Here is an 18,443-nt window from a genome sequence, read left to right on the forward strand (position 1 = left end):
CATCGTGGCACTAGCGTGTGGGGGCGGGATAGCCTAGAAAGTTTAATGTAGTTATATTAATCATCCCCGAGATGGTCGGGCTAGTACCCTTATGGTACAATGGATCTGTATCCGGCAAAGTACCGTCAATATAGATGATACTCCCCAAAACCTTCGGGGATTGTCTTTGTCGTTAACACAACAACAACATGATGATGTGTTCAATGAAAGCAGCAAAATATTTAAATTTAAATAAACAACTTGTTTTTAGCATCAAAAACATCAATTAGTATTCCGTCCGCCTTCTATCAGTCCATCTATGACTTTGTGACCTTTCCTAATATTATAAAATGGATGCCTAGGAAATTTCCGTTGGGCGCTGTAACCATTTCGGGAAAATTACCATAATCATATACACCATTTTAAGATCAGCACAAAAACAGCAAACTTCCGCAGGTTGGGTTATACGCTTAATGAAATCGATTATTTTTAATTGGAAGGAATCCTCACCGACCCAGCTTCAAATCCGATTTTGCACTTTAATGAAAATTAACTTAGGAAATTTTGTTTTTAATTTTTAGACGAATAAGTTTTGAGCATGTCCTGCGCTCCTGTCAAGGCTCCAGCTACTAGGCTAGCAGAGTTGCAAGATCTCGGGGCAGCAATTAAGCGAGGTCTTAGAAAACTTCTTGTATTTGCCAAAAGGATGGAGTTATTCTACAAAATAGATCCAGATGCCAAATTGGGGGCTTGACGCTTGGTCGTCAAAAAATTCTGGAAACACTATGAAGTTCAACCTAACCTAACCAAGTTGAATCAGTTCTTCGCACTTCGCTGGGCCTGTTTTTACCCATTTTTTTTAATAGAATAGGACCAAACTTTGGGACGAGATGGTAAATTTACAAATTTCTCAATTGTTGTTGTTTTATCGACCTATTGATAAAGGATTCCAGGTTCGAATACTAACTCAAGGCCTATAACAAAATATTTATGATAATTTTTTGTATTTTTTTACCTATCTCAATATATATACGAATTTATGTGGAGATAATTTCAGAAAAGTACCAAGGCAGTTTTGATATAGTTTTCAGTATCATTTCTGGATTGGGTTAAGATTTGTGGCCACTTTGTCGAAACTGTTTCAGAACAATTGCTCCAAGGGTGATAAAGCGACTATTTTCGGACTGTTTTCTAGATCATTCAAGTTTTTAAAATGTATATTTTGTTTTATCGCTGAAACATTTGACTAATTGCTTTAAGCTCTTTGTGGGAGCTCTTTACGAATTGTTTCAAGATTCCAGATATTATTTAGAAAATACCTTGGACTTTTGTTCCATTTAGTTTCAGGATTGTTTTCGGAATCAATCAGAACTGCTTACGAATCATTGCGAAGTTATCTTTGAAACTCATTTGGACTCATTTAAGATTATTACGAATCTGTTTTCGCAATAATTTCGATATGGTTTTAGGAGAAGTTTTTAAATAGTTTTGGTATTGTTTGCAGTATTATTTCGCTGTTGTTTTCGGAGCAGTGACCACTATGTCGAAAATATTTCGGAACAATTTTAGGAATTCCTTAAGGGTCATTATGCATCTATTTTGGGATTGCTTTCGGGGTCATTAAAACTTGAATATTGGAGAAATTTTTTTGTTTGGTTTTATTTGTTCGACGAAGCCGCAGGGTACAAGCTAATCACAAGTAGTACTAAAGCTGATCCTTAAATTTAAAAAACTATTTAAATTTTTTCAGTTTTTATATGAAATTTTTTAAATATAATGTTGTTTCCTTCCTATAGATATCAATTGTTTCTGCAAGTAAAACAAGATGTATTGCAAGGCAGATTACCCTTGGCATTCGAGCTGGCTGCAGAGTTGGGAGCATTCGTTGTGCAATGTAAGTACAAACTTATTTCACATTAGTTATGCCGTTTTCTGTTGAGCTGTTGGCTATTAAAAATGGGTTTACTTTAAGAGTGAATAAAAGAAAAATTTATAAACATACCCGAAAGAATAAAATAAAATAAAAAGATGATAAAAAATTTTAAGGACTACCTTTATATAAATGTTCCAAAGAATAGAAGGAAATTTTTTCTTTAATACAGGCATTGTCTTGTTGAATTTTGTTTAAAAATTTTTAACAATAGCTCTTGTAAAAGAATTTTGGGATTTAAAACTATAAAGGTGAAGCGCAATCTTTCAATTTAAGGCAAACCATGCACTTGGGATTAACTAATTGATTATTAAAAATTTAAACACGCGCTCTACCTTTATAATTTTAAATCACAAAATTCTTTTACAAGAGCTATAGTTAAAGTTTTTTAGTCAAAATTCAACAAGGCAATGTCTGTATTAAAGGAAAAAAATTGGCTTCTTGGCCCATTTATATAAAGGTAGTCAGTCCTTAAAATTTTTGTCTCATCTTTTTATTTTCAATTTGTTAGTACTGCCTACAAAAAGGCAATTGCAGCTTTGATTAGTAAATTAAGTAATTCCTAAGTGAAAATTCTTATCTTTATTTATTTGTTCAAAATAGCAAGATTTAAGAGAATTAGTGCAATTTTCGCTGTCAACACTGGCGAAAACAAAAGAATTCCATCTCGCATCATAACAGGAGAATTCCTCCTCGTTTGTCAGCTACTTAATTTGGACAGCTGAAAATCGTGGTGAAATTCGCATACGCCTGAAAGTCTTGAAGAATCGTGGTGAAAGTCGCGTACGCCTAAAAGTATGCAAGGACGTACATTGAGTTGGGCCTTTAACGAGGTGGAATTCTACAACGCCTGCAACACTCAGGAGGCTAGCCATGAAGGTATGGCCTAATCTTCTAAATATTTCGACTTGTGCGTTACGTAGCTCAAATTTTTTGATCAAACATTGCACTGTCACCGAGTTTTAAACTATTTTCTAGATTTTAAGTCTCTGGATATCCAGGAAGTTAGTTAAAAATCGATTGCAAGATCCCAATTTAAAACTAGTTTTCTCAATATCTCGATCCATGCCACACCTAGCGGAACTTTTTTGATAAAATATTGCATTGTCACCGGGTTCCGGCTTACGGCCCAATTTTCATGTCTCTAGGTCATCGCGAAGTTATTCGAAAATCGATCGCAAGATTCCCCCCGTTTTTAAAGGATTTGCAATTTTCTTGATTAGCGCACCACCTAGCGGAACCTTGTTTTTCATAAGTTGTATTGTCAACAGGTCTCTAACTAAGTGCCAAGTTTCAAGTCTCTAGGTAACCGGGAAGTTAGTTAAAAATGGATTTAAAAATTCCAGAATTAAAATTTGTTTTCTTACTATCTCGATCCGCGTGCTACATAGCAAATTTTTTTTTTTTTTTTATCAAATGTTGCATTGTCACCTGGTTCTGACCCACGACCCAAGCTTCAAGTCTCTAGCTCACCGGCAAGTTACTCAAAAATTGATCGACATATTCCCCTCGTTTTTCACGGTTTTGTAGTTATCTCAATTAGCACGCCACCTAGCGGAACATAGTTTTCTACAGATTGTATTGTCACCGGGTCTCGAAGTATGTGCTAAGTTACAAGTCTCTAGGTAACCGGGAAGTTATTTAAAAATGGATTGAAAGATTCCCAAACTAAAATTAATTTTCCTAATTTATCGATCCATGCGCCACCTAGCGGAATTTTTTTGATAAAATATTTCATTGTCATTGGTTTCTGATTTACGGCTCAAGTTTCATATCTCCAGCTCACCGGGAAGTTACTCAAAAATCGATTGCAAGATTCCCCTCATTTTTCAAGGATTTGTAGTTATCTCACTTAGCGCGCCACGTAGCGGAATTTTGTTATCTGTAAATTGTATTGTCACCGGGTCTCGAAATATGTGCTAAGTTAGAAGTCTCTAGGTAACCGTGCAGTTAGAAAAAAATTGATTGAAAGATTCCCAAATTAAAATTAATTTTCCTAATATTTTTCAGGGATTTGTAGTTATCTCAATTAGCACGCCACTTAGCGGAACTTTGTTTTCTATAAATTATATTGTCACCGGGTCTAGAACTATGTGCTAAGATACAAGTCTCTAGCTAACCGGGAAGTTAGTTAAAAATGTATTGAAAGATTGATCAAATATTGCATTGTCACCGGGTTCTGACTCACGGCCCAGTTTCAAGTCTGTAGCTCAGTGAGAAGTTACTTAAAAATCGATGGCAAGATTCCCTGCGTTTTTTTAGGGATTTTCTTTTATCTCGAATCATCTCCCACCTGGTGGCATTTTGCTTTCCACGAATTGTAGTGCCATCGACTCGCACACTATGTGCTAACTTTCAAGGCTCTGGATCACCGAAGAAGTTAGTTAAAAGTCGATTGCAAAATTTCCATTTTAAAATTAATTTTCTATATATCCCGATCCGTGCGAAACCTGATGAATTTTTTTTTCACTTGCATTGTAGTGTCCCCCAGATCTTAACTATGTTCTATGTATCAAGTGTCTAGCTCAACGTGAAGTTACCGAAAAGGACTTTTCCGTGGGTCAAAAATTCGTATGGAAATGAGGGGACAAACATGAAAGGGACTTAATATAAAGGTAGTAAAAAACTTCACTAAAAATGGGACAATTCATGGAAACCCCATATGAAATTTATATGGTGAGTCCCATTTTGAATGAATTTTTTTTTTTTTTTTTTATAGTTTTTACGGATATCTTTTCAAGTTCTTCTTTTCTTCACTCTAAAGCATAGCTGCTCAACCCCTATGCATTTATAGCACTTTTGTTTTTGTTTTGCCTTGAAGAATAGAAATAGAAGTTTCATAGCACTTCCATATGCCCTCACATATAAATTCGATTCATATTAGAGTGCCTAAATTTCATATGAAAATGCAAAGAAAATGCACTTCCATAGCCGAGGCATGATATGGTATGATATTAAAATTTACACTAATAAATTCACAACAAACATTTTTTCAAAAATATTGTAGCACTGAGAAAAATGTTAATTCAAACTTTTATTCATTAAGAGGACCATCAAAATTCTTTAAATATTGAAGGTAAATTTTATTTATTTATTATTATTATTTTTTTTTTTTTTATTTAAAAAAGTTTCAGTATACAGATAATTTTATGTACGTATTGTGGTTTGTACTTCAATATATAATTTTTTGAACCGACTTACTCTTAAGAAAAAATTTATTTTTTATTGCCACCCGCTCAAACAATTTATTGAAAAATTTTTTGTAAGTAGAAATGAAAGAAAAGGCGAATAAAGCCAAATCAAATCAAAAAGTTACTTATGGGTAAGCTTCGTCAAAGAAATTACAAAAAAACCTCAATCGTCCCAGAGCATCTCATGGCCTCCGCGACTGCCACAAATTTATATAAATTTATGTTTCTCCTCCCGCTTTACGCCTCCAAACACACCATGCAGTTTGATATGAAAATGGCCCAACTCGTACATCCATTCATTTATCATTAAATTGCTTTCAGCCTCATTATGCAAAATATTAATAAGCAACAATTGACTTAACAAATTTATTATATTAAAATCACTTAATGAGGCGCAAAGAGACAATCAAATATAAAATAGATGAAACGATGAAAATGGACAGAGGATAGTAGCAAAATTTTGCAACGGAGGCGTACGAGTTGAGTATATTTTCGGGTTCATTAAGCAAATTATGGACAGGCATTTATAGATAGACAATGGCTAAATTATTTACATAAATACTTTTCTTTTGAATTGAAATTTTTAAAGAAAATGAAAGTTAATTTTTGCGCAAATATTTAAGTGCTTAATTGTGTCTGGCATTTAATTGATTTATAGAAAAATTAGCAGACCCGACAGACGTTGTTCTGCCCTAAATTTGGGCCTATCTGCATATATTTTAATAAGCTTTTTCCGCCTAACTCAGCCCTACCCCTCTACGCTTTATCCTAATCTTTTTACTCACTCCTCCCTCCGTCTTTTTCGCTTCATCTCCATCTTCGTCTCATTCTATCTATTTCTTAGTCTCCTTCTCTCTTTTCTCTTCTCTCAAGTTTTTCTCCTTCTTCTTCATCTCTTATTGCCAGTCCCAGAGGGTGGTATGCATTTTGTTCCAGTCCCATTCCGGGTCTCACTCTCAGTCCCACTCCGAGTCTCAGTCTCAGTCCCACTCCTAGTCCAAATCCCAGTCCCAGTCCGTCTCTGGTATACTTCCCGGAAAAAAGCATCGTAAATACTAATAAAGGCAAATTTATATACGAAATTTCAGGCAAATCGAATAGGACGTATGAAATAGGTATGTGGTATTATTAATTCTTGTCTTTATTTCGGCTTCGCATGCATATTTATCACAAAATGAATTTTAGAGCTCTCAGCAACAGCTTTCATTTGATATGCATAATACACACACATTCTAGGGGTATCCTGGTCCATGTTTTGGCCTATATCTCGAGACCGTAGTCACCCAGCGGCTTCAATTTGATACCCATAATTTAAAAACACATTCTAGGTGTATCAGGGTCCACGTTTTGGCCTATATCTCGAGACCCTAGTCACCAATAGGTATGAAAACTACCCTGTACTATAGCGCTCATAAACAGCTTCAATTTGATACCCGCAATGTAAAAACATTGTCTAGGCGTTCACGGGTCCACGTTTGGCCTATATCTCCAGACCCTAGTCACCCAGGGGTATGAAAATTATCGTCTACTAAATCACTCATCAACAGCTTTCATTTGTTATCCATATTGTATAAACACATTGTGGGAGTACCCGGGTTCACGTTTTGATCTCAAGACCCTAGGCACGTAAAGGCACCGTTTTGATCTCAAGACCCTAGGCAAAAAAAGGTAGACGATGGCCGATTCTCAGACCTACCCAATATGCTCACAAAATTTCATGAGAATCGATTCAGCCGTTTCGGAGGAGTTAAGCCTCTAACACCGTGACAGAAGAATTTTATATATTAGAAGAAGATTACTGAAAAATCAACTCAAGATGTTAGATAATAAACCAAACAGGAACTCAGTAGTAGAACGACAAAAATTTAAAGGTGATCTTAAAACGGTAATGAATTTTAAGGTAGTAGGGAGGGACAGTTTTTGGTACTATTTTGCAAACTTCTTACTACGCTTGTAATGAAATGTATGCTCTCTCGTATTCGATGCGTTTCCGGATAGGAAAAGGGAAATTGATAGGAAAGAGTGAAGGAAACACGAAGTGAGAACCAGAAAAAGCGAAACATAAGAAAGAAAAACCGAAAAGTTGAGGAAAGACAGACATATAAAGGAAACAAGTGAAGGGAGAGTGAGAATAAAACTAGGAATAAGAGTTATCATAAAGATTAAGAATAACATTGAGATAAGATTAATAGTAAAAGCGAGAGTGAAACTAGCGATAAAAGCTAAACATGAGCGACAGCGGGGCGTTTTTTTCGTAGTCAACATCGCTTCCTACCGTGATATAGAAATCGAATTTCCCTAACGCTCGGGGTAGCGACGCTTTTTTTGGTTTGCTTCATACAAAAACAATTGGCATACGAAATTAATGACAGGTGACTTCTGCTACCGCTATTGTTTAGGATCGACTGTGAGATAAGGAAGTCTAATATAAAAATGAAGGAAAACTGGGTGTTTTGTTGATTTTCCGACAGGGTGGATAATTGATGTATATTAAAACGATTTTCGGTCATCCCTTATCAAATTTGGTTTCGAAACAAACCGATTTCGGTGTTGTGCTACCATCAGTGTGAATTCTCGTTCTGATTTGCTGTTGTCGTTTGGCTTGTATTTATAGTTCCTAGGTCCGTGAGCAGGTATTGTCAAAATAAATGTTTCTGTATATGTATATGGGGTATTCCATCCCATTTCGACCAATTTTGAACCCGACCCCTTTAGAATTGGCTGAAAGTTTTTCTTCTTTTTCTAGCTTACGAAAGACGTTTTTCAGAAGTTTTTCAAATTTTTCCATCCAACTCAAAAAAAGTTATGAATTTTAAAAAAAAACACCGTTTTTGTTTTCAAAATGCTATAATTTTTTCAAAAATTGACGTTTCGGATATTTTTTTTTTAATTTGTTTTTAAATGTACTTTTCGGAAAAAATTCAAAAAAATTTTAAAGTTTTTTTTGTAATTTTTCAGTTTTTCGAAATTTTTCGAATTTCGCCCTTTTTTTTTCTTTTTTTTCATAAAAAACTTCAATCAATTCTGCAATCATCCCTGCTAATCCCGGAGTGGACCGAGAATTTTTTTTTTTTTTATTTAATTGAACAAAAAAACTTTAAAATTTGTTTGCATTTTTTCCGAAAAGTACATTTAAAAACATATTTTAAAAAAAATGATCCCAAACGGTCAATTTTTGAAAAAGTTATAGGATTTAAAACTTATTTTGAGTTATTTTTAAAAATATGTTTTTAAATGTATTTTTCGGAAAAAATTTTAAAGTTTTTTTTTCAATTAAATAAAAAAAAAATGTCGGCCCACTCCGGGATTAGTGGGCATGATTGCAGAATTGATTGAAGTTTTTTATGAGAAAAAAAGGGCGAAATTCGAAAAATCTCGAAAAACTGAAAAATTACAAAAAAAAAAAACTTTAAAAATTTTTTTGAATTTTTTCCGAAAAGTACATTTAAAAACAAATTTTTAAAAAGAAAATGGATCCCAAACGGTCAATTTTTGTAAAAGGCTTAGCATTTTGAAAACAAAAACGGTGTTTTTTTTTTAATTCATAACTTTTTTTGAGTTGGATGAAAAAATTTGAAAAACTTCTGAAAAACGTCTTTCGTAAGCTAGAAAAATAAGAAAAACTTTCAGCCAATTCTAAAGGGGTCGGGTTCAAAATAGGTCGAAATGGGATGGAATATCCCATATGTATGTGCTGTTCATTCAGAACCACGTGTGGTTTTTAATGTTCGAATTGTGTGGCTGACTGAGGCAAGTAGAAGTCAGGGGCTCTAGTCGTTTGACCTTTTTTTGTGTTTGTTGTTTTGTTGCTTTTATGGTTTTATGTTTATTTGTTGTTGTGTGTTTGTCCGTTGTATCTGAGTGATTACTTTGAAGAAGTTTTTAAGGTTCAAATATTGTATCAAAATAATCAATATCATAGTCATGTTCCTACACATACAAGCAAAAGGCCGACGTCTGAACGTACTCGAAAACATGGAAATCTACAAACAGAAAACATGCAACAATAGAGTAATAAACGAACAGATAAACATAATTTCTGACACTATGTTTAAAGTTCTAAAACTTGTTTACAAGAAATAAGGTAATCACACCGGTAAAACGGACAAACACAACAACAAATAAACACAAAAAAATAAACGCACCAAAGCAACAAACACGCGAAAAAGGTCAAACGAATAGAATTACTGGCTGCTACTTGCCTCTGACAGCCCCACAAATCGCTCAACAAAACCACGCTTGGTTCTGAATGAACACACATAAATATACACAATCATCAATTTTGACAATAACTGCTCATGAATCTACGAACTATAAATATAAGACAAATGATAACAACAGATCAGAACAATAATTTACAGTTATGATGGCATAACTCGGAAACCGGTTTGTCTCGAACAAAATTTGACAAGGGATATCTGGAAATCGTTCCAATATACATTAAGGCTAAAAGCATTTCAAGTTGTTCTTCTCATTTCCGAGGTTTTCCAATGCTATATAAAATAAGCCAACACTTCTTTCTTGTCATCAGGTTACTCAACAAGCTCTGATCTTTTGAAGCGTCATTGCTATAAAACCGCTGCCACACTATCTTTATACAGCATTCTCCACTATCTGCTGAGTTAGCCTACCTTGTGACGTTTTGTCTTCATATGTTAATGTTGGGTCTTAGTACGTTACACCGTCAGTCTCGAGTTTTCGTATTATAGAGGCCTCCGAGATACTCAACCACATCTTCATGGTATTGCTGTAAATCCTCAGCAATCCCATTGACATCAACGGTCTATTTCAGTATTCCAGAGTTGTGGGTATTGAAATGCAATAAAGATACACCATTTAGTTCCTTTGATTATAACATTATCGTTTTCTCTAGCCTAGCAATGTTGGCCGTCAAAAGAAAACCGCGGCGCTATTTATCTGTATGTCATTTCATACTTCAGAAACGCATGCATATGGTATTTTTGTATTATACCGAAAAAATCAATGTTGTAGAGAAAAATGAAAAAGCATCCCTCTAAGCTATGAGGGCAAGAATTGTCTAATGCGACTGCATTTTGTAATATTGACTGCACCTATCGGCTTTAATTGTTTCATGAGTAACGCAGTGATTTTCCTTTCATTAACTAAATTTTCACTAATTTATAAATTTCCTTCTCATCTATTATAGCTGAGTTGGGCGATTATGATCAAAGACGCCACTCCAAAGGCTATGTGTCCGAGTTTCGTTTGCTGCCAAATCAGAGTAGCGAACTGGAAACACGTGTCTCCGAACTTCATCAGCAATTAAAAGGCATGTCACCAGCAACAGCGGAGCTAAACTATTTAGACAAAGTTAAATGGCACGATATGTACGGTGTGGATTTGCATCCGGTGTTGGTAAGTGAACATCCTTTCACACATATGTATGTACGTAATATGTACGTTAATTAATAAAAGGAGAATGATTAGCCCGTAAGGAGGGAGGGAAATCAACAACATCGCTTTGATGTTGATGTTTAAATTTTTATTATTGATTTTACGTTGTTTAGAGCAAAGTACCCCTGGAAATTTTTTAAAAGGATATTGTAGGAGAATTGTAACAAAATTGTCATAGAAGCGTTAGCTTGAGTGGAATCGTATATCATATACCCTGTTTTGAGTTGATATATGTATACCAAGATTCATATATACTCTTTTGGGCAACATGAAGGTCCACTATGATACCACATAAGACAACGTTAACATAAGCTACAGCTGTTAGTTATATACGTGATAACGATGAAGTTTCGAATAGGGACAAGTCCTTCAAAGATCCTAATAAGTCGAGATGAAGATAACTTTGTCTAGTTCTGGCAAAAGCTGCACAGTTATGCATAAAATTTATTGATTATTCACTTCTTCGTCCTCCATGCGGCTGCAGCAAGAGGGGTTTTCCAATGGGCTGAGACGTACAGCATTCACTCCCATTGAACAGTGACTCCTCAATACCACAATCACCCAATAATTTCAGCAGACCGCTTACTGTCCATTTTCTGCCAATAGAATATTGCTAGTCTGCAAAATATATTGTATCGTTGCAGTTAGGGCTGTAAGAGCACAGGTTAGCATCTCATCCGCCGCATTGCGGCTACTTCCATTTTGAAGACGCCGCAATGTTCAGGAAACTAAAGCTTGCCGCTACCAAAGCCCCATATACATTTCTTTCCCATTTCTCTCTCTGTTCTGCCCATAAGCTTGGTTGGATATGTTCCATACTAAATAGTAGAAAGATCAATATGAGGATAGGAAGTACAGCATAGTCAGTTGTGGCCACTAGGCAATGCCCTAAAGGAGATGAACTCATCTCCCTTGTGTACGTTAGTAACAGATGATCACTGATGACTCGCCTGCTAAAAACTCTCGACGCTATGTAGTTGACTTAGTAATCTGCATTACAGGGATGTATGAGAAAACAATATCCGATCGCGTGCAATATTATCTGCACATTATAGAATATGGCGTAAATAACCTATCAACGCTTGTAAAGTTTTACTCTGAAAAGGAAATTGTCCATGTTGGAACCATTTCTGCACGGTACTGAAATCAGTTTCTCAATAGAATACTGCGAACTGTACGAGGCAGAACTTTAGAACCAAAGCCAACTGAGAATAAGAGTAGTTGAACCCACACTAGATTGACTGCCTTGTGGCAAAGACAAGCCAATTTTTTATCCTCTCATCAGAAATTGTATCAGCCAAAGTCATTAATTTGAGCAGAGAGGACGTATGCCTACTCTTACACCTTAGTAATTGAAATCTAATCGAGAAACAAACCTGTCACTTTTTTATAAACTCCACATAGAAATAAAACAAACACAAGGTACGTTAACTTCCGAAGAGATTTCAGGCCGAGCTTCTCTTCCAATTCGCATCGTTCTCATTCTTAATTTTCCTCACAAATTGGCAGGTATGTTTTGTATACCTTTTCAAAGCATTTTCTGGTGTGGAACTCGAACTCACTCTCTTGCGATATATTGACAAAAAAATTCGACCAAAGCCACGTTGTTATTGAGTTACAACTTTATGCCCAATTATCATTCGATCTCTTTGGGAAGGACTTCTTTGGCTTTTCACGGCAATAACCGCCAACGAAGAGTTTTTACCCCAGCATGATAGGGGGTTTGCAATATACCCGCGGCAGGTATGCCTGTCGTAAGAGGCAACGAAAATACTCAAATCTCAATCAATCGGGAAGCGTCTTTGTTGCTGCGAGAACAACAACAAAAACACCGAAAAGTTATTCTTCTATTCGGAATATCGGTTTGTAATGGAATTCTTATTGGTTTCAAATCGGCATATTAAAGGACTGGTTACAGTCTCTAACTTGCAGCTGTGTTATTGATTTTCATAAAAAACCTATAAGTCATTGATAACATATCGATAACAGGCTGATAGCAAATTTTTATCACTCTGATAAAAAAACCCTCCAAAAAGTCGATTTGGTAAAAAAGTCGATAACTTTTCTATACATTTTTTTAACAACTAATTGATAACTTTTTGATAATAAATCGATAATTTTTCGATAATAAAATCGATAACTTTTTAATAACATATGAACCACTTTTCGATAAATAATCAAAATATTTTCTATAGTAAATCGAAAATTTTTTGTTATTAAGTCGATAACAAACCGTTAACTCACTTAGTCGTGGATACAAATTATCTTATTTACTTTGCGAGCCATTGATTTTCGCTAGCGAGGCCAAATCTACAACTGTCCGTAGGTCCAGAAAGGGTCATACAAAAATATGCTTTCGTGAAAATTGATTCGATGGAGTTTGCCTAGAACCCGACACGAATCTAAAATTAAGCATTCTAGATAATCTATTTTCGCGAGTTCATTTCATATTCGATGCGATTTCGAAACGGCGTATTTTCGCCTTGAATTCGAGTCGTAACTGTAACCCTTCTCCTTTTTGAGTTTTTGGAAAAGTACCGCCATAATTACATACGCATGTCACACAATATGTGATCACGTAAATTTGAATGTATCTTTCACACGCATACTTTTTACTATGTAATAACTTTACATTTACATTCTACAGTCCAACAAGCAGCCTTGCTACTGCGGGTGATTTATTTCGGCAGGATATCAAAAATGCCATAAAAAATGTAAATGAAGCGAAAATTTACGCAGAGGCATTAAATTACAAATACAAGTTGGAGCACAATAAAGGGACAAAAGTAAAAACGAGCTACTGAAGGCCCACGACAGTAAAAGACACATAGCAGACGACTGTAAACACGAAAAGTAATTTTTTTCTTTTCACTCCTGTTTCTACTTAATCATAAAGCATAATGGACACAAATGACAATGACGTTGCGTGGGTAGTGGGTGGATGGTGTAAGGATAATAAAATCAAGGAAGGAAAACAAACCAAATTGGTCAGATAGACGACGGCCAATGTTTGGCGACAATGAGTGCCAAAATAGTGACAAATGACTGAATTGCGAAATGAATGGGCATATGATGACTTAAAGGTTGCGCCGAAGGCTAGTTTTCATTTGGGTTCGGTAGCAATTTTGGTAGTGGTGTGCGGATGTCATAATGTTTTATTGTTTGATGGCTGGTATTGATAAGAATTTAAGGTAGATGGTGAACATGTGTTGTGTATGAAAAGGGACAAAGTATGGCTTCCTCTTTGACGTGGCGTCGAATGTGAATGAAATAATAAATAACAATTTATAAAAATTTAATTAAAGAGTGCTTGTAGATATGGAATATAATTATACCCTTTTCTTATTTGACCGGAAGACTTCATTACCATGACGTTTTCTTTTGGCATTATTAACCCTTACTTTCATATAGAGTACCAATGTGTCTGGCTGGACGCAACAGAAAATTTAACATCTTATGGGGGAGCTTCAGCTAATTTTTGTATAACATCCTGAAAACTTAAATATGTTGTTCGTTAAATCAAAATCAAATCAAAATTTTTAAGTTAAAGTTAATTTATTTTAATGCATTTAAAACATATATAACACGATTGTACCCAGCACACTTTGTTATTTTCGAAAATTGGCTTGCCAACATTCAAAAACTGAACCTCTCTATTCCTTTTCACTCTCTTTACCGTTCTCTTCTACTAAAGGTTCGATTGTCTACTTATTCTTGTCCAGCCCCTATTCCATTGATCTCCCTCCCATTCCCACACTCGCTCCATTTCCACCACCCCTCCCACACCTAATGGCCTACTCCCATCCGCGTTCCCAATACCATTCCTTCTTCTTCTCCTACTCCCTAGTCCCATTCTCTTTCCTAATCCCATACTTACTCCTACTGCCACTACTATCCCCGTTCCCAATATCACGCCCTCAGCTATTTCCACTCATATTCGCGCTCCTTATCCACTCCCATTCCCATTCCAAATACCACTCGCACTTGCGCTCTCATTCCCAATATCATTCCTCCTTCTACTCCCAACCCTACTCCCGTTCCTAATCCCATAATCACTCTACCCCCATTACCATCGCCGTTCCCACTACCAATTCTCTAGCTCCTTCCACTCACAGTCGCGCTCCTTATCCGCTCCCATTCCCACCCCCAATACCACTCGCACTCCCGCTCCCATTCCCAATACATGCTCCCATTTCTGGTCCCACACCCACTACCATTCCTGTTCCTACTGCTATGTCCATTCTAAATTCACCCTACTCCCACTACCGCACCCGTACCCGCTTCCTCTCGCACCCCCGATCCCACTCCACACTCCGCACTCCCGCAATCATACCCATTCCCATTCACGCTTCCTCTCTCATCTCAATCTCACTCCCATCCCTACTGGACCTCCCTCTCACCCCTCAATTTCCTCATGTATGCCATCTCTATACCATATATTGAATAGCTGTTTTAAATAATTGCGAAGATAAGGCTAAGTTAAACTTTTCCTATTAAAAGGCGAGGTACCACCCATTTTTCTTACTTTTCTTCTACACCATCCTTAAACCATAACGAACAGAACAAAAAAAATTTATAGAAATCGGTCAAGTCATGTCTGAATTTTAGTGAGACTAATGCACAGCAACCGTGGTGTGATGGTAGCGTGCTCCGCCTCCCACACCGTATGCCCTGGGTTCACACCCCGGGCAAAGCAACATCAAAATTTTAGAAATAAGGTTTTTCAATTAGAAGAAAATTTTTCTAAGCGGGGTCGCCCCTCGGCAGTGTTTGGCAAGCGCTCCGGGTGTATTTCTGCCATGAAAAGCCCTCAGTGAAAACTCATCTGCCTTGCAGATGCCGTTCGGAGTCGGCATAAACATATAGGTCCCGTCCGGCCGACTTGTAGGGAAAATCAATAGTAGCACGACGCAAATTGGAAGAGAAGGTCCTTAGACCTTAGGCCTTAGATCTCTTCGGAGGCTATCGCGCCTTACATTTATTTATTTTAATGCACAGCAAATCATTTTTATATATTTGCCGGGTCAACTAGCTGATATTTTTATTATATTTAATGACCTTTTAAGCCTTCCGTGAACTTTCAAAAATAACTCAAAACTAAATTGGCGAAATCGGTCCAAGGATGTCAAAAACAGGCCATCTCCTGTATTACAAATAGTGAATAATTTTAGGAGCCCCATCCTAAAGTTGGGCCAAGATTTTCGAGTGAGGTATCAAAAGACGCGTACTAATCTCGAAAATAATAATCAGAAGGCGGAAAAGAAAAATTGTATCTCTGTCCGGAGATATTTGCAGTTGAAGTTGGCGATTTTCATGTGGTTGTTTTTGTGTTTGTACCCACAAAAAAAATTGTGCATCACCGTGGCTACCACACACCCGGACTTAGCAAGGCGTAGCCCAGGGTTATTTTTTATAAGCGCGGCCGAAGGCCGCCAACGCAGAAAGGTGTTCTGCGCAAAAATACTATGGATCCCACCCCCGGTTTCGGAAGTACCCCCGGGTATTTTTTCGGTTTTTCGTTAATATCTTTTGAACGGGTAAAAAAAGTTAACTTCCGCTTTCGGATTATTGATCTAGACGTGAATACGCGTCTTTTGATACCTCACTCAACAAAAAAGGCCCAATTTTAGGGTGGGCCCCTAAACTGCACAATTACCGTGAATAAAAATTCAAAAACGGTCTGGCTGGACCCATCAGTCCAAATGAGGGTTAAAGTCTCATAAGCAACTAGAGTGTCTGTATTTACCAATAACGAAAATCTCGATTCGCGAGCCAGAAAATTTGTTCATTCATATTTCACACAACTTTTTTAACAGCCATTTTCTATTGCTCTGGCGTTGTGTTTTATTATTTTAGTGTTTTATTAAATAAGCGTATGAAATTTTTATGACATCTATAATCTTCTTTTAACTCAAATACATTACTCAAACAAAAATTTATTAACTCGTTATACTTAAAATATTAGAAAGACTTTATGGCTAGTGCTTTAGTGTTGCGTTTTATGGCGTAGTTTTGGGTGGGGAGGTTACGTAATAGACTTCAACGTAATAGATAAAGTGTAAAAGATGGTAGATTCTACATATTTGTCGAAATAATTTATTTCATCTCTGACCGAGTAAGTGATAAAAATTATTTGTTGCTAAATCCGAGAACACTCACACATCGAATGCCATTTACACCACGCGTGGCCGCACATATTGTGGCCAAGAATCGAAGAAAACTAAATAAATAAATAAATAAAAAATATCAGCGCAATCAGATACCAAATCAGTTAATAGAAAATACCATAATCAGAAAAAAGCCTTAGTAGCAGTACTCGCGAAGTTAACTAAAGCTGATCAATGGGTTGAAGCTAAACCACAACAGATGAAGGTAACTGGTTAAAGTGGCCGGTACGAGAGGAGCTCTTTTAGTGTTATCAGAAGTTTGCTCAACGACCAAACTGAAAAACCCGTATGAAATCAGAGCTTATATTGTAAAATAACTCCGCCCTCTCGGCAAATACTAGAAGCTTTCTAGGACCTATGCTCTTCCCTTCTGCTAGATCTGATAGCTGCGCCACTCCTTAATGCTGGAGCCTCAGCTTGGTGAGCGCAAGACACGACGAAAAAACGTGCTCGATCGTTTACTGCTCCAGCACATATTTCCTACATCCGTTATCTCTGATAAAACCTGTTAAAAAAGCATATGACGCCAGAAGGCAGTGTCCAGTCAGAATACCAAACATGAGCCAAGAGTCCCCTCTTTTTGATGATCACAATAAATTTGTTAGCCTAAGATTGTAAGACCTGCTCATGATCTCCCAGGTGACTTTACTAGAACAAATAATTTCGGAGCTTTAGAAGCGAGAATTGTGATAAGAAATCAATAACATGTCCATATCAAATTGTTAACACCTCGTTAACAAATCGATAACGTTTCGATATTGTATCGTTTGTCATTCGATAACTTTCCAAAAACAAATCAATAATTTATTGGTAGCATTCTATTAACCATAAATAATAAATCAATAACGAGATCCATAATTTTTCGATAACCTACAAAGCCATAACTCGTCTTTGTCTCCTCCATAGCATACTGTAACGAAATTCGGGAAATTCCGCTTATTTGCAACCTTCTGCTTACGTTCGTATCGCTAAACTGTTGAACAAAACAATCCAATATTCTGTATTACAAAATGGTCTTTATTAGACTACTTTGTGAGTACTTCGCAATTGAACTTCTTTTCGCAACCAATAGCGTGCTTAAATCAAACTGCTTAGTGACTACTCAGCTTTCGCTGCTTTTATACTCTCTGTTGCCTCGTCCACCCATTTCTCCTAAGATCTAGTAACTTCGCGAATTTCATGCTTGGTCACCAACTCTATACATGTATAGTTGTAGTTTGTATCCATATGCATGTGTATATGTGGGTACTACTTCGGCTGATGATGACATGCGTTTGTGAGTATCTCTCTGCTGCCTTGCATGTATGTGAATAAATGATGATTGATTTGATGTGCACAAGAGTGGCAGCTTACTTTACTGTTGTTGTGCCTTTATTTACTTAGTATCAGATTAGTGATGTGAATCAATTAGTGGTGCTAATATTCGTCACAATACCTATTATATCCCTCGTCTATAAGATAACTTTTTGGTAAGACGACGATAACAAATTGGTGATACTCCGATAGCAAATTGATAACTTTTTGATAACAAATTGATAAGTATTTATAAACTATCGATAACTCTTCCATAATAAAAGAACTTTTTTGATAACAAATGGATAAGATTTTATAAGCTTTCCATAACTTTTCGATTAGCACTCAGTAATAAACCGATTACTTTACGATAACTAACCGTAATTCGTGGACGAACTTGGTAACTTATAGATAACCACTGTTATCGATAGCAAATTTATAACACATCGCTCACAAAGCGATACCTTA

At 36.3% G+C, this 18,443-nt stretch overlaps 1 protein-coding gene across 1 annotated transcript in view; it reads left to right on the top strand.

Annotated features, from left to right (window-relative positions):
• The window catches only part of LOC137238171 (uncharacterized), a 137,371-nt gene that overhangs the window by 81,271 nt on the left and 37,657 nt on the right, over positions 1 to 18,443 (top strand). The window contains exons 4-5 of the mRNA XM_067762846.1: positions 1,776 to 1,873; positions 10,268 to 10,476. Coding sequence (XP_067618947.1) covers positions 1,776 to 1,873; positions 10,268 to 10,476 — 307 coding nt within the window. The remainder of the gene's footprint in view (positions 1 to 1,775; positions 1,874 to 10,267; positions 10,477 to 18,443) is intronic.

The sequence above is a fragment of the Eurosta solidaginis genome, chromosome 1 (genome assembly GCF_040869045.1).
Source record: "Eurosta solidaginis isolate ZX-2024a chromosome 1, ASM4086904v1, whole genome shotgun sequence".
NCBI lineage: Eukaryota > Metazoa > Arthropoda > Insecta > Diptera > Tephritidae > Eurosta > Eurosta solidaginis.